This window comes from Notechis scutatus, chromosome 6 (assembly GCF_049901735.1).
Source record: "Notechis scutatus isolate UNSWTSFEM ecotype Mainland chromosome 6, rNotScu1.2, whole genome shotgun sequence".
Lineage (NCBI taxonomy): Eukaryota > Metazoa > Chordata > Lepidosauria > Squamata > Elapidae > Notechis > Notechis scutatus.
In genome coordinates this window covers 4793676-4816393 of record NC_142014.1, presented here as the reverse complement: position 1 = coordinate 4816393, position 22718 = coordinate 4793676, and the positions used below count along the sequence as shown (strand labels likewise).

The window sequence follows — 22718 nt, the reverse complement described above, 5'->3', positions numbered from 1 at the left end:
TTTGGGTTCAATTGTGGTCACAAGTTAAGGACTACTTATAACTTCCTTAGAATGTGGCAATGCAGTTGTTATTAGTAAAATATCTGATAGAGATCCCATATTATTTTGGATAGCAATTAGAAAGTCAGTGTAAAATGAAAGAAACTCACAATATTTAGCATCAAACAGAGAAAAACATGGGGAAGTTATGGTAGCACTCTCCTAACATTTGGAAGGAAACAGACAAAAATGGGCAAGATTGTTTGAGTAAAAGCTGTTTTTTCTTGGCTTATTAGAATCGTTAACTTTTTCATCAATTTATTAGAGAGGAAACTGTTAAGGAGGTACAACCCTACTAATCAGAATTCCAGTAATACTTCCAAGCCAAAGCACAATCATCTTTAGTGTGGAGTAACTGGAATACTGAAACAGGAATCTCAACCTACAAGTAATGACTTACCTCTTCATATTCAACTTGATTATGCTTCAACTTGGTAGTACTTACCTTACTTTTGAAAGGGCAGAGCTAGTCCTCCACATTATTACATTGTCATAATATGCCAAATAAATAACTGAAGAGGCTACATTTTATGTTCATTCAAACAGCAATAGCTTACCAAATAACTCACATTTCTCTGGAAGCATATTTACTTATTACATTTATATGCTGCCCATCTCATTCTGAAAAATAACTCAAAGCACTTATTTAAATATAAAATAACACTTATGTTTCACTTATGACTAGAATTATTATTTTTTTAACAACTACCATTGCTACTTACTGGTAGAAAAAGTCTTTGAGAAGCACAGGGCTTGAACAATTTCTTCCATTCTGCTGCGTTCTCAGTTGGAAATGAGATAGGGTACAGAGTATAATTAAAATTTTCATTATGTGCCAAATTATCAAGCTGAAAAAAACAGCATGTTTTAGTATTTTTGTATCAAAAGTATATAAGTAAGATTAACCTTTTTTAATTAAAAAAAACCCTTTATTGAAGTTAAAATATTAAAATACAAATTTGTCTATAGAAAGAAAAATGAGTTGGTACATTTCACCATCATTCTTTGACAGTACAAAAAAATACTTGGCTATATTCATACATTCCAAATAATCATACATTTCAACAGGTTCTCATTAATCATACACATATACAAAATTTTTTGATTTTATTTTTAATCTATAATTTTCCTATTTCTACTGTCTATCCATTGATACCAATTGTTCCAGGTTGCATAAAAATTCAGAGTCTTCCTTGTTATTCAGTTCTTTGGTGAGTCTATCCATTTCTGCACATTAAAATTTTTGATGGATTATTAAACAATCTGATGTATGTTAGACATTTTCCAAGCTTGTGCTAATGTAATTCTTGCTGCCACAATAATATGTATAATCAAATATTTTATTTATTTTATTTTATTTGGTTTGTCAATTGCTTACAAGATAATAGGTATAAGTAAAAACATAGTTATGAATACATGGATACATATAAGAAAAATAAAAGAAACAATAGGACAGGGACGGTAGGCACGTTGGTGCGCTTATGCACGCACCCTACAGACCTCTTAGGAAAGGGGTGAGGTCAATAGTAGAAAGTCTAAGGTTAAAGTTTTTGGGGTTTGGGGAAGAAACCACAGATTCGGGTAGAGTATTTCAGACATTGACCACTCTGTTGCTGAAGTCGTATTTCCTGCAATCAAGTTTGGTGTGATTAACTTTGAGTTTGTATCTATTGTGTGCTCTTGTATTGTTATGGTTGAAGCTGAAGTATTCATTGACAGGTAGGACATTGCAATGTATGATTTTATATACTATACTTAATGAATGTTTTGGGGGTATTTACCCTTAATGATCCCCAGGAGAAACAATTCAGGCTTCAGTTCTATTCAACAGTGAGTGATTTCAATTAGCCATTTTTGTATTTTAATCCAATATTTTTTTAATTTCTGGGCATAGCCACCAGACATGGAAAAAAGTACTTTGTGTTTATTTGCATTTCCAACAGTTAGGGTTTAGGTTGGGATACATCTTTGCAAGCCTGGTTGGGGCTAAATGCCAACGGTAAAACATCGTGTATTGGTTTTCTTTGTATGTGGCAGTTTTTGTTAAAGTATAATTTTTTCCCCACATTTTTTCCTAATCTTCTAACTCAGTATCATGTCCAAATTTTTTGGCCCAAGCTAACATTGGCCCTTTTACTATCTCCTCTTCTAAGTCAAAATTTAATAAATAATTGTATATTTTCAGCCACTTCTCAGGCCTCCTTAGCTTCCACGGTTCCTGCATGATAAGGATCTGACATCCTGCCCCCATAACTTTGAATGGTCAGTAAATGAACTGTTATAAGTCAGGCCACCTCTACTGGATAGCCTCAACAATTGCTAATTACTCATTTTCTTTTCAACTTTAGAGTTGTGCAATTGCTAAATACTGTAGTGTAGCTCCATTTATGACTGAGAAGACAGCAGGGATTCCACACATCCACAATGAAGTCACAATATACCCAAATTACATACTTTTTGCTCTTGGAAGTACACTGTTTTCCAGTGACAAAGTTAAAAAAATATTCACAGAATATAGATCACAGATTGGCAGATTTAGATAGTGAAGTCAAGCATACTTAAGTTTGGTGGAAAAATACAAATTTACCTTAATCCAAGCATGCATTCTTTTATGAATACTTACTATTTCTCTGAAGTCACTCTGTAATGATTCCTCAGCAAAAATATGAAACTGAAGACTTCTGATGCTGAAAATAATAGCTGATTTCAACATAGTAACAGTTTCCTCCAATCTTTCACCACAGGCTACCACCGCCAAATGCATTCTTTCAGAAAGCTGAGGCCTTGGAAAATCATATCTGATGCAAAAAAATACAAGAAATAATTGTTTCCATGGAAATAATACTAAATGTAAACATTCTATATAACATTTGAAACAAAGATTCTTTGTTAAAGTTAGTCATTAAAGTAACTTAATCACAATTTTAGAAAAAGTAGTTATGACAACTAAGAGAATGACAAGGATATATTTCCTAATTGTTATTAAATCAAGTTTTTAAATAACTTTTTTGTAGTTTTAATTCTAAATGTACTATAAAAATATAACTTCCTACCTTATCTGCTGATACTTTTATTTGAAAAAGCATCTAATTTTAGATTGTTTTCTTTTAATAAACACGTTTAGTTGAGAATGTAGCCCACTTAAGTTTCCACCTTACAACAAATTTTAATATTTTCTCATATTATTCCTCAGTAGCTTTCATTACTATTTTCTTTATAGTCTCTTCCTAACAATATTTCTTGCTGCTAACATAAATGCTTTGCTGCAAAGGAAATAAACAAAGAACCAAAAAATAAAATCAACTACAATACTAATAGCCAGGCTAAAAAAACATTAACGTACCACTGTAAAACACATGAACTTTTTTTAAAAAGTTTTTTATTTATTTTGACAACAAACATTGACAAATACAAACATAAAACATCAAATAAAACCATATTTACATTGTACAGTGTGTTGGTTGGTACATATCTTTTGTGCATGATATCAACAGTCTTTCCCATCTAAATTTAAATTAAAATTCATATTATATAGATCAACTATGCATATTATATTACATTGTTAACTCCTTATTAGACTTTAATTATAAATTCACGTCATCCTTTACAAGCAAATCTCAACTTTTACAAAACCTAGTTCATAACATCATTCATTTCACTGTAATCAGTTATATCATTACATTGTCTTATCTTTACTATTATGTTGTATTTATATCATAGTATATTTTATTTCCCTATTTTCTTATCTAGCCATTGATAAAATAAATCCCAAATTTTATAATATTCTTTATCTTCTTACTCTCTAATTGCTAATGTCAATTTACTCATTTCTGCACATTCCATTATTTTCTTAATCACCTCCTCTTCTATCGGAATTTTTTCACTTTTCCAGTTTTTGGCAAATACAATTCTTTTTTTTTAAATCCAGATGATTTTTTTATTATATTTTTGCAGGAGCACTTTTACATTCCTAGACGAGAGAGGCTATTACAGAGAGACAAGCTTTAAATCCATGGACAGAACTATTGACAAGTGTTCTTTTATGTACAGATAAAACAGCAGTCGGTTAGGTGCAATTCTATTACCATTCTAACTGCTGTTAGAACATTTATAATCAGATATGTCAATTCTCTACTGTATCCTTCAGGTAAGATACCCAATAAAAATATCTCTGGTTTCAAGCCTATATGCTGTTTTGTCATTTTTTCTAGCCATGTATGAATTTTAGTCCAGTATCTCTTGGCATCACATATGATAATGTGATTCAGGTATCTGGTGATACTTCCAACATTTCTTAGATTTATTCTTGAACATCCTTGCTGTTCTTGCCGGGGGTAAATGCCACCTGTAAAACATCTTATACAAATTCTCTTTATATGCTGTTGACATTGTTATTTTATAGTTTCGAGACCATAATTTCTGCCATTTCTCTAAGTCTATCCCATATCCTAAATTTCCCCCCATGCAATCATTGTTTAACTTGTTCTTCTTCTAATTTAACTCCAAGTAAATGTCCATATAATTTTTTAATCACCTCATCAGTACCTGTCAAAATTCCATCTAATTCAGTGAATTCATTGTAAAATCCTTCTGTCCTACAATCTTTATCATATCTAGAATGTATTTGCACATATGAATATCAATTCATCTATTTCTTGTTCCTCTAGTTCTTGCTTAGATTTGAGTTCACCCTTTTCATTTAATATTTCACCATATCTAACTGTATGTTCCATTTTATAAACAATTGGATATGCAAATGCCTCTATAGTTGACAACCAGACTGTATTTTCAACACATTAACTTTTGTAATATCAAAATAAATTCCAATAAAAATAAAAATGTTTCAGAAAATTGTTAACCTTAAGATGCAAATAGTAAATATATAATTAGGCGTGTGCCAGAGTTCCCACAGAAAAAAATGACAAAAAGGTGATCTTAAGATCTTATTAAATTGATGAAATATATCATCAATTGAAAGCTAGTCAAATTCCAGCATCAAAATTTCACTAATAAGTGAACACTATTAGAAAATCCTGGATGCAAACGTATCAGTTCAATATTAGATACTTTTCTTTTTAATCTTAGATTTATTCTTCAAACTTTAATAAACTCACCATGTTTTATGAAGTATGTTTTTATTTTAATAATTAATTTTTAACATCTTCTATTTATACACATAAGAATAGAGTGGGCGTTGTTTATCTGAATGCCAGTTTTCCTTGTTAAGCAAGACAGGTCAGGATGGATGTTACTCCTCTTCAGCTAAGGACTGAGTCTGTGTAAAAGGCTTATTAACCTAGCTCGGCCCATTCTGGGTTACTCAGTTCTGCGAAGACCTTGTGACAGACTGAATTACCTCTAAGAAAAAGGGAATAAAAGGAACAAGAACATTATCAGAATCCCCCTTCTCATAGGTCAGTTGGCCAGACCATTCCCCAAAGGGTGGGGCTGACCTGTCTTGCCTAACAAGGAAAACTGGCATTCAGGTAAACAATGTCCATTTTCCCTTGTAAGGCTGCAACAGGTCAGGACGGGACATACCAAAGCAGGGTTGTCCTCAGGAGGGTTAAGATTGGTCCTGGCCTTCTCAGTCCGAAACAACTTGTTGCAGGACCCGTCTTCCAAATGCCACATCTGCCGAAGCGAAGGAGTCCAGCCAGTAGTGGCAGATGAAAGGCGAAGGGGACGTCCACGTGGCTGCTCTGAAGACCTCCTCCATTGACACTTGCGTTGCCAAAGCTGTCGTAGTCGCCGCACTGCAAGTGGAATGTGCCGTGATGCCCTTGGGTAGCAGAAGGGACCGACTGGAATAGGCTTGAGCTATACATGCCTTGATCCATCTACTTACTATGGATGGAGTCACCTTTCCTTCCAATGTGGAAGGTTGGAAGGAACAAAAAAGAGATTCCGTCCTGCAGAATTCAGCAGTTTGAGGTAAATGTTTAAGGCTCTGTGCAAATCCAAGGTGTGCCAAGCCTTCTCCAACTCATGGACCAGGACAAAAATCCGGGAGAACCAGTTCCTGAGCTCTGTGGAAGGAGGTGTTGACCTTAGGAATAAAGGCCAGGTCCAAACGCAAGACCACCCGGTGGGGATGGAAGAGACCGAGATCAGGTCGAACCAAGAGGGCGACCAACTCAGAAACTTTCCTTGCTGAAGTAACTGCCACCAAGAATGCAACTTTCAGAGTAAGAAGATGCAGGCTGGACTGTCTGAGTGGTTCAAATGGAGGCCTGGTAAGGGACTGCAGGGCGTTGGTCAAATCCCAAGTAGGGTACCTATGTACCATAGGAGAGCAAAGGTTGGTCGCTCCTCTGAGGAACCTATGGACAGTAGGATGCTGAGACAAAGATTCTAACTTCCCACAAGTCAGCACCGAAGAGCTAACCATCACCTGCCTGTGAAGTGTGTTGGGGAAAAGACCTTTGTCCAGGCTGGCCTGTAGGAATTCCAAAACAGTAGCCACCAAGGCTTGCAGAGGAGAAATGTTAGCCTTGGCACACCAAGTAGAAAAGGATTGCCATGTAGCCTCATAAATACGGATGGTTAAGGCTGAAGGCCTGAATAGTCTTAATCACCTTGTTGGAGAGGTGGGCGCTTTTTAAGATGCCCCACTCAATCACCAAACTTCCAGATGTAGCCACTGGGGCTCCAGGTGAATCAAGGACCCCTGAAGAAGAGAACATCCTCCTCAGGAATCCACCAAGGGGGGGGGGGGTAACTGAGAGACCCATCAAATCAGCCTACGAAGCCAATAGGGAGCCACTAATATCACCTCAGCTTTCTCCAATAAGATTTTGCGAACTACGGCTGAGAGCAAAGGCAATGGAGGAAAAGCGTACAGCAAGCTGGGAGGCCAGCTACAACGCAAAGCATTGGCCCCTTGGGTAAAATATCTAGAGAAAAACCTGGGCATTAAGGGGGTGGCAAACAAATCCACCCCTGGCAGTCCAAATCTGTGCATAATTTGACGAAAGAGAGAGGGATGTAAACTCCATTCTGAATGATCAACTGAGGTCCTGCTCAGTCAGTCCGCCTGAACTTTATCCAACCCTGAGATGTGATCAGCTCGGATAGAAAGAAAGTGACGCTCCGCCCATCTACCCAGGGCTTCTGCTTCTGTCATAAGCGATAAGGACCTGGTGCCCCCTGTCTGTTGATATGGGCTTTGGTGGCAACATTGTCATAACCAGGACATGCGAACCAGATACTTGATGTAGGAACTGCCTCAGGGCCAAACGGACTGCTCTGAGTTCTAACCAATTGATGCTATGGGCCTGTTCTCCACAGACCATAAGCCCTGGGCCCAAAGGGAATCTAAGTGAGCCCCCCAACCTGCCAAGGAAGCATCCGTTGTGAGGACGAGGCAAGGTTCCACTTTAAAGGAATGGCCTTTGGACATAGCTCTAGATAGCCACCAGTGGAAGAAAAGTGAAATCTGCTTAGTTAACTTCACCTTCCTAAGGTAAAGACTCGACCCAGACCTATGATGAGGTAACAAGAACCACTGCAGGGACCTGGCATGAAGCCTGGCCAAGGGAACAAGACCAAAAAAGTAAACCATTTTACCCAAAAGTTGAGATAAATGGTCCAGAGAGGTAGAATGTTGACTCCAAATGCCCCTAATCATCTCCTGCAGGCTGTCCAGCCGCTCCTGTGAAGGGAAAACCTGACACACTCTTGTGTCAATAATGGCCCCCAAATGAAGGAGATGGGTAGAAGGAGTGAAATGGCTCTTTTTCCTATTAATGGAAAACCCCAGATCCTGCAGAACCGACATTGTGACCTGCAGATCCTGCTGAGCCCTTTGAAAGGAAGAAGACATGATTAAAATATCATCTAAATAACACTGCAGATGCACTGGGAAGGAACCAAGGTGCACTGTGAGGGGAGCCAAAACTTTGGTGAAAACTCTAGGGGCGGAAGATAACCCAAAGGGGAGGGCCCTATATTGAAAATGTCACCCTGGTAACAAAACCTTAAATATTGCCTATGAGAGGAACAGATAGGAACATGTAAATAAACTTGCGTCAAGTCTATGGATGTGAGGAAGTCCCCCTACCGAACGGCCTCTAGAATGGAAGAGAGTGCATCTTAGAACGCCTGTACACAACATATTTACTGAGTTGTTTCAGGTCAAGAATTATCCTCCAACCCCCCCCCCCCGAGGTCTTGGGGATAACGAAAATCCTGGAGTAGAATCCCATCCCCTGTTGGTGTAGGGGAACTTCCTGAATGGCCCTGAGGTCCAGCAAATGCTGGATGTCTGACTCCATCAGATCCCTTCTCCCTGCGCCCCTAGATACTGGGCATGAGATAAAGAACCTCGGAGGAGTGGAGTAGAATTCCAGAGGAAAACCTGATATAATTGTGGACAAGACCCAGGCGTCAGAAGTAATACCCTCCCATTGGTCCGCAAACTACGCTAATTGGCCACCAACGGGAATAGACTGTGCACTAGTGCTGGCGACAGTACGGGCGACTTCCTCCTCCTTGAAAGGGCTGTTTAGCAGAAAACTGCTGCCTGCCCTTGCCTGAACAATCTGGAGGGCGTTCCTGGCGTTGGTAGGTCTTAGATGGCTGGTTGAAGCTGGAACTGGTTTCCCCTCTGAACTGAGGACATTTGAAGTAAGGGACGACCCGATGCTCAGTCCTCTTGAGAAGCAAAGGAAGGATTTTTCGCTTATCCTTGGTTTCCACTAAGAAAGGCTCGAGGCCCTTGCCGAAGAGCTTATCCCCTTGGACGGGGCAGACACCAACTTCCACTTCCTCCTGCCATCTGCTTGCCAGTTGCGCAGCCAACACATGCGCCTGGCTGCCCCCGAGGAAGCAATGGCTTTTGTGGCGAACCTGGCCCCATGCAGGGTGCCATCAGCTGTGAATTCCGTGGCCGCCATGATCTTATTGATGTCCTGGTGGGCTTGGACATCTGACGAAGGAATTCTATCCTGCAATTGCTTCAGCCACTTGAGCGACGTCCTGGTGAAGAACGACGCTGCAGTAGATGCCTTGACCGCCCAGGAAGCTACCAGGTGGGATCTCTGAAGCGATTGTTCCACACCCTTCTCTTCAGACGTGAGGACACCCTCTGGATCCAATAGGGCAGATGACGAGGAAGCCAAAGCTGCCACAGGAACATCCACTGTGGGAACTTGGAGTGTTTTTGTGAGTTCAGGCCCCATGTTGAAAAATCTGCGGTTGGAAGCCAGAGGACTGGGCCATGAGGCAGGAGATTCCAGCTGTTTCCGAATTACCTTCAGGAACAGTCGAGGAGATGGGACCACTTCTTTCCTCACCTCTGGCTCATCAAAGAGAACATCAGACTCCTCAGGAGGAAGAGAGGCAGCAACCTCATCATCTGCGCCCTTCAGGTTGGACATGTTTCTCGCCTTGTACAACAAGAGACAACAAGGTATGTTTGAAGCAACCTGTGAACACTGGAACCTCGTGGGAGGTGCCTTCATCCGCTGACATGTCAGATTCCGGCTTGTCAGGTTCCCCCACCAAGGATGGAACTTCTGAGTGAGTAGGAGTGTAGTCCTCAGCCAACACAGAAACTGGATCCTGGATAAAGGAACCTCGTTCTGACAAGAGCTTCTCGAACCTGGGACGGTCTCTCTGATAAATCAGAAGCTGCAGAAGAATGTCGGGTCGCTCTCTGCAAGCCTTCTGAGATGCTCTTCCTGATGGCCTTGTTGATCAGAATTTGTAAGTTGGCAGGGACATCCGATTCAGAAGGTTCAGCTGGTCTGGGCCCCAGCAGTAGAAGGAGGATTTCATCCCCTGCCTACTGCGCCCACTCTTGCCAAGGTACAGCTTCTCCTTGAAGTTCATCAAGTTGACTGCCTCCTTCAGAGGGAATTGGAGAAGCGCCTCTCCTGGACACATCAGGGGACCAAGTCTGGATACCGGGTCTAGAAGGTCCCGGCTCCTCCAAATCCACTTCACTGATGAGAGATGCTGGAGAAGTAGCTCTTGTAGTCATTAAGCGAGCAGAGGCCTGATGCACCTTGGCTATCTGTTTCTCTATGGCCTGATGGCACCTAAAAGCATCCTTCTCCTCCACTTTTGAGGCCTTTTTCACAGGCTGCTTTCCTTTGGTAGAAGCAGCAGGAGCCACCTTTTGAGGCTTGACAGCTTTAGAAGCTCTGGTTTCCCTTGGGGCTTCAGCCATCTTGGAACAGCAAGGCCTATTCTGCACTGAAAGTCCTGTGCAAGGAGGAGAGCACATGAAGGGATTTATAAAGGGACTTCAAGAGAAATCTTCTCCATTCCCACACTAACCACCACTCTCTTCTACCCTATATAACTTCAGTAGGATGTTTTAACACTTCCTACTGGGACTCTTACTCTCCTGGGCCTAACAGGGTAATAACTAAAAACCAGGCTGGAAGCCCGAGGGCCCTGGTCTACTTTGGGATAGGAAAACCAATCCCCCACTGGGAAATTTAGGAATATTTAGTGCCTACCCTTCGATGTCTTCCTCAGCAATAATCGAGACTGGTGGTGACAAAGGTGCAAGAATGGTGGGAAGAAGGCCTCTTCAAAATGGCCACCTGAGGTCTTCAAAATGGCAGCCGGCCATGAGGTCTTCAACAGCTTCTGGCCACGAGGCTTCTCCTTATTTCCAGGGAGGTTTTTTCTTCCTAAAGGCAGCCGCTGGATCACGTGGCTGCCTGCTTCACCACATGGCTGACACCCACGCTCTCCGAAATGGCCTCCTGGCCAAAAAATGGCCTCTTGGCCACAGAGAGCTCAAAGCGGCCCCACGGCTCTGTGGAGAGGGTGGCCAATCGATGCCTACCACTTCGCCCCGGAGGGCTGAAAAGAGCCCCCACGGCCCTTGCAGGCTGCTCCGGACCTCCGGAGCAGTGTCAGCTGTTAGGCAGCCCCGATAGCCAGCTGAGAAGCAGAGCCACCGGCTTTTGAGAAGAATTTCCCTTGCAAGGCTGCCTTTTGCAAGAAAGTATCCAAAGGCAGGAGGCAATTGTTGCATCCTTCTTCAGCCAAGGACTGAGTAGAACTGGGGAGGAGGAACCCAGAGTGGATAGAGCTAGGCTAATAAGCCTTTTACACAGACTCAGTCCTTAGCAGAAGAAAAAAAGTAACACCCACCTTGACCTGTCACAGCCTTACAAGCGAAAAACATAACAAATAGTTAAAATACTTTTTCTTTTAAACATCTGAAGGCTTAACTATTGCACTGAATTGAATTAAAATATAAAGTACTGTCTTACGGTAAAACATTAATTCACTTCCTGGGTAATCTAGATAGCTCCCAAGCTGTTGACATTGAGGTACCTACTGAAGACTTGACTATATCTCTGATTTTGGATAGACTGGCGGTGCAGCTCATTATATTGGTTCTTTCTTCATATGTCCATTTTCGTGGTGTTTGTGTTTATTTTTGTATTGTTCTCACCTTTTTAATTGTAAGCTGTCCAAGGAGGCAGGCAGCCTTCAAACTATCTATCTGAAATGAGTTCCAAGATAGCGGCAACAGAGGAAGCATAATTACATCACGGGTAGAAAAGTTGCTACTAAACTAAGCTAAACCGTAGGCGGAGAGGTGGAGAGGGAAAAATAAGTCATAGAAAAAGAAAAAAAGATTGGAGAAAAGGAAAAGGAGAGGAAGATTGGAGAAATTAAAAGAGAAAGAAGTCCAGCTGCACCTGAGAGGCCCATCCAAGAGACCGGAGGCCCATAGAAGTGAAGTGAACAGAGAGGAAAACTGACTGCAGGTGTCAGCGTTCCAGAGAAAATCCATTCCTTGCAGTAACTCCAAAAGACATGCCATCTCAGAGTACTTTTATTGAAACAGTACCTGGCACATACTGGGGAAGTCCAGAACTGATTTTCTCCGGCTTCCCCACACAGTCCCAAGCTACAACCCCCACCTTTTTTCCCTCATCACCAGATCACATGCACCAATCCCACAGTAAGTTTTATTCTTCTCTGTGCCACACTCTGTAAACTTGAACTATCAAAGTAATATATTTTGTCTACTAAGAGCTACGCAATTTACATCACCCCCTCCCACATTCTTCAACTGTGTGGCAGTGATGAATTCCATAGCTGACAGGCGTCACCCCCTTGAAATATCCTTCTCCTATAAGAAAATAAGAAACAAAACACAACCAGTGGTTAATGTGTTGTCCTTAACCCCTTCTCCCCCCCTCCACGAGGACCCTTCAGTTTCTGGGGGAATTCCTCATGGAATTGGTTAACCAATCTATCTGCATGTACATCCCAACTTTTTACCCAAGTAGCATCTAATATAGGGTAACCCTTCCATAAGACCAAATATTGTAACCGTCCTTGGTGTAATCCAGAATCAAGGATTTTCTTGATCTCATAATGTGTCTCACCCTGTACGGTTAACTGTTTAGGGGGAGCGATTGGTATTGGTCTTATCATTGATATAAAAGCTGGTTTTAATAAACTACTATGGAACACAGGGTGAATTCTTCCTAATAGTCGGGGAAGACTTAATTGGACCGTGACCGGATTGATTATTTTTGAAATTGGGAATGGACCTAAGAATTTTGGGCCCAACTTCTTACTAGGAAGTTTCAATCTAAGATATTTGGTAGACAAATATACTTTGTCTCCTACTTTAAATGGTGGTTGAAGGGATCTATGTTCGTCCCGTTTTTTGTAATCTTTTGCAGCTTCAGTCAAAGCTTTTTTTTGTATCCTCCCACCCTTTTTTAAATGAGTTCATCCATTCTGTTAGAGACATGGATGTGGGAGGTTCTCTAGGTAATTCTGGCATAGGGACAAATTCCATGCCAGTGTTGATTTGGAATGGAGTCAACCCTGTCCTGCTATGTACTGCATTATTATAAGCAACCTCTGCAAAAGGTACTAATTCAGCCCAGTTTTCTGTTGATAATTTACATAGCATCTAATGTATTGTTCAACCATCGCCTTTTCCGCTGCTCCGTTGCAGGCCAGATGGAATGCTGAGGATAACCCTTGGGAGGACCCAATAGACTTTAAGAACTTCTTCCAGAACTTAGAGGTAAATTGTACCCCTCTATCTGATATTATTCTATGAGGTACTCCATGTAGTCTATAGATCTGTTTCATGAACAGTTTTGCAAGCTTTTTTGCAGATGGAAGTCCTTTACAGGCTGTAAAGTGGGCCTGCTTAGAGAATAAGTCAATAACAGTCCAAATGATTGTATTCCCTCCACTCTCAGGTAATTCTATGATGAAGTCCATTGCGATTTCTTCCCGTGGCTGTGTTGGTTCAGCTACTTGGTGGAGGAGACCAGGGGTTTTCCAGTTCTGTGTTTCATCGTGGCACAAATTGAACAACTTTTTACATAGTCCTCAACGTCAGGTTTCAGTTTTGGCCACCAGAACTGTCTCCTGACTAAATGTAGGGTTTTAAAGAACCTGAAGTGGCCCCCCAGCCGTGAGTCGTGGCTATGCTTCAGTACCACTAGTCTTAGGTTTGCGGGTACATAAAGTTTAGTCCCTTTCCAAGCCTCATTCATTGTTAATTCGGTTTGATGGTCCACAAACCAGGGATCGGTCAATAGGGCTGCTTTCAACTCTGTGGTCAGTTTGTCTTCCAGGTGTTTGGGGTTGCGGTTGGCTTGGCCTGGAGTGGTTACCTGGCCTGCCAATTTGAGCTTCTGATATCAAAGCCTGTACTATTTCCTCTTGGTGACTGTCAAACTGGGGTTTCCTGGACAGGGCGTCCGCCAAGATGTTTTTCTCTCTGGGGATATATTTCATGTTGAAGTTGAACCGCGTGAAGTATTGAGCCCAGCGGACCTGTTTAGGTGATAGTTTCCGAGGGGTCTTTAGAGCCTCAAGGTTCTTGTGATCAGTCCACACCTCAAACGGCTCCTTCACCCCTTCCAGGAAATGCCTCCAAGTCAACAAAGCCCATCGTACTGCAAATGCTTCTTTCTCCCAGACTGCCCATCTTCGCTCTGTGTCCGTTAGCTTCTTGGACACATAAGTGCAAGGCATCAGTCGGTTCTGAGAGTCCTTTTGTAGCAGAATGGCCACTACCGCCACATCACTAGCATCAGCTTGGACTATAAAAGGTCTGGTCGAGTCTGGGTGCTGGAGAATGGGCTCAGCTGCAAAAAGGTGTTTTGAGGTTTCAAAAGCTTTCTGACAGTCCATGGTCCAAGCAAGGGGTTGACTGGGCTTCGGTTTGGTGGGTGAAGGGCCCATTTTTAATAACTCTGTCAAAGGGAGGGCAACCTCGGCAAAAGAAGGAATGAATTGTCTATAGAAATTGGCAAAACCCAAAAAGCTTTGAAGTTGCTTTCAGGTTTTGGGGGTTGCCAGTGCAGCACGGCTTTCACTTTTCCAGGATCCATCTCAATTCCCAGGTTGGCTATTCGGTAGCCTAAGTAATCCAGCGACTCCTTGTGGAATTTGCATTTTGACAGCTTTACATATAACTTGGCAGCTACAAGTTTTTTCAGGACTTCTCTGATCAATTTGACATGTTTCTCAATGGTTTTGCTGAATATAAGGATGTCATACAGATATATGAGTACAGGTGCAGATGTAACACTTCATTGATGAGTTGCATAAATACTGCGGGGGGGCTGAAGTCCGAAAGGCATGACTTTGAATTGGAAACTACCCAAAGGGCAGTTAAATGTTGTTTTCCATTCGTCTCCCTCTTTTATGCGGACTCGGTAATAAACTTCTCTCAGATCTAGCTTGGTGATGACCTTGCCTTTTGACAGGTGGTTTAATAAGTCCTTCATAAGGGGCAGAAGTTACATGTTTTCACGCACACGACGTTCATGCCCCTAAAATCAACACATACTCTCACCCTGCCATCTTTCTTTTCCTTGAACAGCACTGGAGCAGCCAATTTAGATTTGGCAGGTTCAATGAAACCTCTTTCCAAATTGCTATCTATGTATTTCCTTAATTTAGTCATTTCAGCTGGTGTCATGTAATACATCTTTGGTTTTGGCAGTTTTGCTCTGGGTTCTAATTCTATGGCACAATCCGTGGGTCGATAGGGAGGTAAAATATTACATTCCTCTTCACTGAATGCCTCAGCCAAGTCTCTATATTGTCTGGGCACTTGGAGAGTACCTGGAAGAGGGTCCAAGATGGTGGTTGCTGCTTCAGTTTTTGGACCCAGGTTGGATGGTGGTTTCTTAGTGGGAGGAAGGGGGGGCAGTAGGCCTACTCCAATGATGATTTTCTGGAATCCATCCTCCCACTTGATGGTAGGGGCCCATTTATCTAGCCAAGCAAGTCCCAATATGACAGATTCTGACATTCTTGGAGCTACTATAAAACATATGAGTTCATGGTAAGGACCCATCTGCAGTTTGATTAACTCTGTCTTTGGGTGGCTGGGGTAGATGGATGCACTCACCATAGGATCGTCTTCATCAGTGGGTTTGTCCAGGGAGGCTGTGTTGGTCTGGAAGTTTGCTGCTTTCTTCTGCATGGAGAGGGCCCTCTATGGTGTGTATAGCAAAGTAGGTAGTGTCGGGGGGCTTTCCTTGACTCTTCTGGACCCTGGTGGCTGTATCAGACCTTTGTTGTGGAGCTTGTGGAACAGGTGCGGGGGCCAGACAGTCGGTTGCTCTATGGCCACCCTGGCCACGATGATAACACTTTATCATTCTGTTTGTTTGGGTGGGAGCAGTTTCAGGAGGTCTGGTCCGCTGTCGCCTGGCCACATTTCTCCTAGGAGAACCTTCAGGTAGGGGTGTTTTTTTGCTGGTTGATGTTGTGGTCTAAATTGAGGGTGGCCGCATACCACCCTTGCAGGGTCTCTGGTGTTCCACTAATGTTGCAGATCTTCTTTACTTTTGGGTCAATGGCTTTTTTTAAATAGCGCAAGATTAATTTTTCTGGCCAATCTATGAGGTGGCTTGTGACCCTTTTAAAGTCCCATATAAAGTCTGATAAGGGTCGTTTGCCCTGTTTCATTTCCATTAGTTTGTCCTCATTTTCAGCCACTCTGTTTCGATTCTCAAATTTGAGTCTCAGCAATTGAAGAAACACATTAATATCCTGTAGTTTTGGGGCCTGTTCGTAGTGCAATTGCACCACCCAGTCAGAAGCTTCCCCCTCATTCATCCCATCTGTTATTGCAGTAACTAGATCATGTTTGGTTGCATATTAGTCTTCAAATTGGTCTATGTGAGACCAGATTTGTGTGAGGAAATAAGAAAATTGTTCAGGGCATCCATCAAAATTGGCCCTGAACTGCATCTGGTCTCTCTGGGGCCAGGGCGTTGCTGGCGCTGGCATCCACTGGTACTGGATCCACCCTTGACCAGGATAAAATCCCCACCCTGTAGGGATACTTTCTGCAGGGGGTAAATTTCCTTCTGGGTGTGGGGGAGAAGAAGATTGCAACATACCTGTATTAGGTTGCATTTCTCGTCTCTCCCTTGAAATCTGATCCTGTTGGCCTTCCGATATAATTGGAGCTTCACACCTCCAATATGCCTCCTTTGCAGTAATTCAATTAATCTTCCAGCAATGTCCCCCCAATGCCCTTCTGTCTCACCTCCCATGCTGGCTGAGTATTCGGATTGATTCATAGTTGAAACAAATCCTGGGGGCTTAACCACCACCCCGACAGCTCCTTCTGGGAGAGCTGGAAGTTGTTAGAGTTCCGGACTAAGACACACAGTCCCAAGCTACAACCCCCACCTTTTTTCCCTCATGTGCACCAATCCCACAGTAAGTTTTATTCTTTTCTGTGCCACACTCTATAACCTTGAACTATCAAAATAATATATTTTGTCTATTAAGAGCTACTCAATTTACATCACCCCCTCCCACATTCTTCAACTGTGTGGCAGCAATGAATTCCATCGCTGACAGGAGGCAGCAAGCCAACTGGTATAGAATAAAGAGCCGAGCTAGTGAGCAAGTAGGACCAGTTGCAGAACAGGGAGGAAAAACAGCTGTGGGGCAGAGGCCAGCTGACTGAGGGCAGTGCAATGACCGGTAGAGAGTGAAGAGGAGAGCCGGTGAGAGCAGAGCAGAGAGGAAGGGAAGAGAAGAGAAGGCAGATGAGCTTGCTGGGGACCATCCAGGCGGTCCTGTTTGCTAGTGGAAGCACCGTCTCGAGGTTGTGGGGATTGGAATTGGATGAGGAAGAACTGGCTTTAAATCAACCCTAGCAACACTGAGTGGCTTTGGATATTACAGACACTTTCTTCCAAGGATTTTCCATCTTTCATCTTCTGTTTGGGGGGCCACACTACCCCAAGCAGAAAAACTGCAAAATCTGGACTCCAAACTCCTGTTCAATGAAAAGGCAGCAGCTGGGATGGGGATGGCTTTCCACAATTTTGTGTTTCTGCCAATTGGACTCTTTCTTAGACAGCAAGGCCCTTCTCAAAGCAATCCATGCCTTTCACATCTTAAATGGAATGTATTTTACATGAAGCTACCCTTGAACAGAATCCAGAAGTTATAGTTGGTAGATAATATCCCAGCAGTTATGTGCACTCCTTAATCAGTATATATTAGACCTTTGCTCTGTGAGCTGCATTGGCTGCCAGTATGTTTCTGGTGCTGGTTGTAAGCTTCATGGCTTAATCTTGGTATACGAGAGACTGCCTCTCATGAGGGATTGACCCATCTCATTAGATCCAAAAGGAGATGGATCTCTGGGTTTAATTTTTAAGAAGTGCACTTAACTGCCATTATATTATCTACCAGCTATAACTTCTGGATTTGGTGGGGACCAGGAAAAGAACCCTTTCTGTTGTGTCCACATTTTGGAATATCATTTTCATTGGCCCCGATCCTGTTATCCTTTTGCCACATTTACATACCGGGTTCTGTCACTGAACATGAGAATCAGAGAGTGGTTTAATCTGTGCAATGATAGTGCTGGTTTGTTATTAGTGAATTTGTTTTCAGCCAAACATGTTGATTTTTATGCTGTTTTAAATATTGTCAGTTGCCCAGATCTATTCTCATGACTGTATTAGAGCAAGGAAGAAAATAAAGGATGTATGACACAACTAAACCATAGTTCCACTATTAACCACCCAATGTTATATAATTAACCAGCAGTCATATTGTGTAAATCATAGGTTAGTTAATATGATGTCCAAAGTGATCTATAAATGAGTGCTAAAACAATAATATCCCTAAAATAAGGAAACATCACAATAAGCCGGAGTAATTTTAATGCCACTACAATATTTCTGAAACTTACAAACCTTTATTATTCCACCAACTAAAAATAGCTGCCATTCTACTGAAAAATAGTTCTGAATTTTGTCTACTAATTTTGCTTCAAACACAATCATTACATTCACAGCTAAATACTTGTATACTTATCAATAGGTATACCTCATTTGCTTTTAAAAAACTTTTGTTTATATGTAAGCATGTACAGAATTCCAGCTTCAAAGTCAAACTACATAATATGCTGTATGCTTCTTTTTTTTATTTCAAAACCGAGGGAAGAGAATTCAAATGTCACTTTATTAGTCAAAATTCTATTTGTTTTCATCACCAGCCCAGAAATTGTCCATGCCCACGGTTTTTTTTTTGTCATTTCAATCTAAAAGCTCAATGTGAAGGAGTAGAAATTTAGATACAGATGTAATATATCACAGGGAAAAGAGAGAAAAGGGCTGTCCAGTTCTGCCAGGGCTAACATTTGTCTATTCATTTATACCTCTTTCTGAGGGTAAAAGTTTGTTCTCACCGACATCCCCTAAACTCTGCCGAAGATGTTACTGTCAGGTCCCTATCAGAAAGCTGCCACTCTGGAAGAGACGGGGGGGGGGGAGGAATTGTGGGCCACATAGTTGGCATGCTTTCATTTTGTTGTTGCTGTAACTGCTTGGGAGCTTAAGAGAAGGAGGAGTTCACACTATCTGCAGTGACTCCTTCTGAACTGGTCTGGGTTTCCAAGGTCACAGTGCCCCAAAGATGAACTCTTTTAACCATCCAGCATCAGTGATTTCCAAAACACCTTTGTGGCATATTATGATGGACACAGGGTATCAAAGAGCAAGGTGGGTGTTGAAAGGGAAAAGTTAGCCTAAAGCTTTGCACCTGAAATTCAGACTCTGCCTGACTTCTCTGCAATCACTATCTCTCAGTAAAAGTTCCTTTTGAAATGTAAATTGTTTCAAGAATTTTACTTTCTTGGGAAGGTAGCTGAGGCAGATCCTTACAGTTAAACCTAGCCTGGTAATTCGGAGACCAACCCACACAAGCATGGAGAAAGAACCTTTATCCTCATCCTACACCTGAGCTATAGATATTTGCCACTATTGCACACCTCTTTTTGTTGATTTCCTACCAATAGGAAGAAAACAAAGGATTCTTTTTTTCCTCAAAACTATATTTCACTATCTTAATTCTTGACTAAAGCCATCAGCAGCAAAATTTCAGTTAAAGGATTAAGAAGTCACATAATTACAACATATATTGCAGACTTTATTGCTTTATAACATGATCTGGGACACCTTCTTAGGCTGATTAGATTATAATTACTACAACGAGTTAGTATAAATATTTTAAAGTACATATTATTTAAAGAAATGCATAATTTGAAAATAGTAACCTTTTAAAAATAAATCAAATCAAAATGACTTCTATATCTATTAAAGTGTAATGTGACAGAAAAAACCCTAAAGTGTTGGGTAATTGCATCAGCATTTTTCTACCTTTTGCAATACTTATTATCATGTCTAAAACTGAACAATTAAGATTGTGGCAAAGCCTACCTATGGGCAGTTTCCCAAAAGCAGTTCCTTCCACAAACATCAGAAGGCAGCATCCAGTAGGAATTCCAGTAAGATACAGAAATATTCTTACACCTAACAGGGTAAGACAGAAACAATCCTGTGTGAATATGGTATTTTATCAATTTCCATTGCTGTGGAATATTTTACTTGCTCCTTAAAAAAATGTCATTACTAAATGCTAATACTGGACTGTGACTGTGATTACTAAATGATCTGTTCCACTCCTTGAAGATACAACTTTCTCTAGTTGTGTTAAGTACACTGTATTGTATAAAGATAAATCAAATAGGACCGTGATGGCGAACCTATGGCATGCGTGCCAGAGGTGGCACACAGAACCCTCTCTGTGGGCACACAAGCCGTTGCCCTAGGTCAACTCCGCTGTACATGCGCGCGTGCTTCCCACCAGCCAGCTGGTCTTTGGGTCTCTGCTTTGCATGCATGGGGACAGGATGCATGCGCAGGTGCATGCACATGCATGGGGGTGCACATGCATGCTTGGGGGTGGGGTGCATGTGCGGGGATGCACGCGCATTGCATTTTGGGGGTTTGCGCATGCATGCACGCTTTGGGCACCCAGTGCCAAAAACGTTAGCCATCACTGAAATAGGAGCAAAAAGTTTAATCAAAAAGGCCAGTTTCAGTGCAATGTCAAATCCTACAAATGTTAAATTCAGTGGTACTTATTAGATAAGTATGAACAATTAATACCTATCATATAACATATTTACTATGTTTGCTATTAAACTTGTTTTTATACTAAAATATTTGTACAGATACTGCCTATCAATAAAAATGTCAGTGACATACAAAAGAAGTAAAAAAAATTGTAACTTTTAAAAGATACCCCAATGAACACGGATTTATGTTTTAGTGCTATTTTTGTAGTCATTTCAATTTATTCTAATATTCTATTTGTGCATCATTTTGGCTAGTGTTGATTTTTTTTTTCTATGAAGAACCACTTTATTTTAAAAATCATGTATTAAGTAGTATTTCATAGGACAATAAGTTGCAAGTTGCTAAGCCACAAACAATATATTTCTAAGAAGCATCTATTTCTTCTTGAATGTTTGCCAGGCAAAATTAATATATATTGAAATTTTAAATAATTTTAAATTTTAAAAGTGAGATTGAATTGCTATGTAGTCAAAGCAGCATTGTTTATACACAAGATTGTGAAGTAGTGAATGGGCACTCCCCATTTAATGCATTCTTCCTGAGAGAAGATGCTGCTGAAGGTTCCCAATGAAGTCAAGTGGATGGGTCTCAGAATCTATGTGTCAACCCTGAAGCTGACTGACCGAGGCCATTTTGAGGCTTCAGTGTTGCCACTCTGGAGCTGAGGGACAGGGCGGGGGGAATAGAGACAGTGGGGATTTATAATCAAAACAAAATTCTTTCTCTTGGGAACCAAGGACATTCCCACAGGTGGCTGGAGAAAGAAGGAGCGCTGTCGCCTGACAAGCTGAAGCTCCATTACTGACAGCCTATGAGTGACAAAGACGACCCAATGGTAAGGGAGACCACCTGTTCATTCGCAATTCAGTCGAGGTTAATGGTACCAAAAACTGGGGTCCAGGGGGAAGTAGACACAGGCTGCACCCATTGTCTGATCAGTCTGCCCACAGTCCGAAAGCTGGGAATTAGGATGAGGCCCCTAGCCAATCCCATATGCTTCAAACAGGCCAATGGGTCGCTGATAAGAGGAATCCTTGCCACGCTCCTCACTGAACCTGTAAGATTAGAGATGGACCGGCACTGGGAGCTCATCTGATTTGTAGTGGTACCAAAAATGACAGAAGCAGTGATTCTGGGCTTGGCATGGCTGGACAAGTGAGGCCCCACCATTTTGTGGGAAGGTGGCTACAGGAAGTTGAAACTGGGAATAGGCCCCCTCCTAACACTGCTGGAGAAAGAACTGTCCAACAAATGAACTGCACTAAGTGAAGCGAAAAAGCCGCTGCTGCCTCACAGCCGCTCCCGGGCACCCCCACAGATCCCCAGAGAATCCCACGATTTAGCCGGGTGTTCAGTGAGGATTGCAATATGCTATTCCCCCACCGCTCCACAGACTGCGCCATAGAAAACTGCCCAAGCCAAAAATATACTCCGTGGCACCCAAAGAGATAAGAGAACTGAAGGAGTACATTGACACCAGCCTAGTCTGTGGATTTATCCAACTGGCTAAGTCCAAAATGACTGCCCCCATCCTCTTCAAAGAGAAAAAAGATGGGTTGTTGAAACTCTGCGTGAATTTTAGGGGAATTAACGCTGTATGCATGGAAAACATGTACCCACTCCTCCTCATGAAAGACATGTTGGCCCACTTGGCCAAGGGAAAAGTGTTCACCAATTTGGACCTATGAGAGGCATACTACCGAGTGCGAATCAAGGGAGAAGACAAGAGGAAAACTGCTTTCAATTGGCCCTTAGGGAGTTTCCAATTCAAAGTAATGCCCTTTGGCTTACAAGGAGCCCCGCAGTCTTTATGCAACTGATAAATGAGGTGCTACCCCTGTATAAAGGGGTCCTTCTGTACTTAGATAACATTTTTATCTTCACTGAGACCCTCGAAGAACATGTTATGCTACTATGTCAAGTATTGAAAAAAGTTCCTTGTGGCTAAACTATACATGAACTTATCAAAGTGTGAATACCACAACACCAGCCTACACTACCTGGGCAACCGAGTGTCAAACGAGGGCATAGAAATGGACCTGGCTAAAGTTAAAGCAGTTCTAGGCTGGCAACCCCTACATATGCAAAAACAGCTGCAGAGCTTTCTGGGATTAGCAAACTTCTACCAACAGTTCATCCCCTCTTTCGCTGAGATTGCCCTGCCAATCCCTGAACTGCAAAAGACTGGAGGGGAGCCTCAGCAACCACGGCTAAGCCAAGCCCTAATATGTCAGTGGGTATTTGAAGCACTAA

General features: G+C 41.9%; 1 protein-coding gene across 8 annotated transcripts in view; it reads right to left on the bottom strand.

The window, feature by feature from the left end:
- Positions 1–22718, bottom strand: part of GXYLT1 (glucoside xylosyltransferase 1) — a 52844-nt gene that overhangs the window by 19858 nt on the left and 10268 nt on the right. For 4 of the 8 annotated variants that reach the window (XR_015750248.1, XM_087969261.1, XM_087969258.1 and 1 more), the window contains exons 2-4: positions 19764–19856; positions 2663–2837; positions 762–887 (exon numbers count right to left, since the gene is read on the bottom strand). Coding sequence is in view for 7 of the 8 variants with exons in the window: in XM_087969261.1 (XP_087825387.1) it covers positions 762–887; positions 2663–2837; positions 19764–19856 (394 nt within the window). In the remaining variant the exon portion in view is untranslated. The remainder of the gene's footprint in view (positions 1–761; positions 888–2662; positions 2838–19763; positions 19857–22718) is intronic. The other 4 variants (XM_087969263.1, XM_087969262.1, XM_087969260.1 and 1 more) reach the window with 3 other exon arrangements.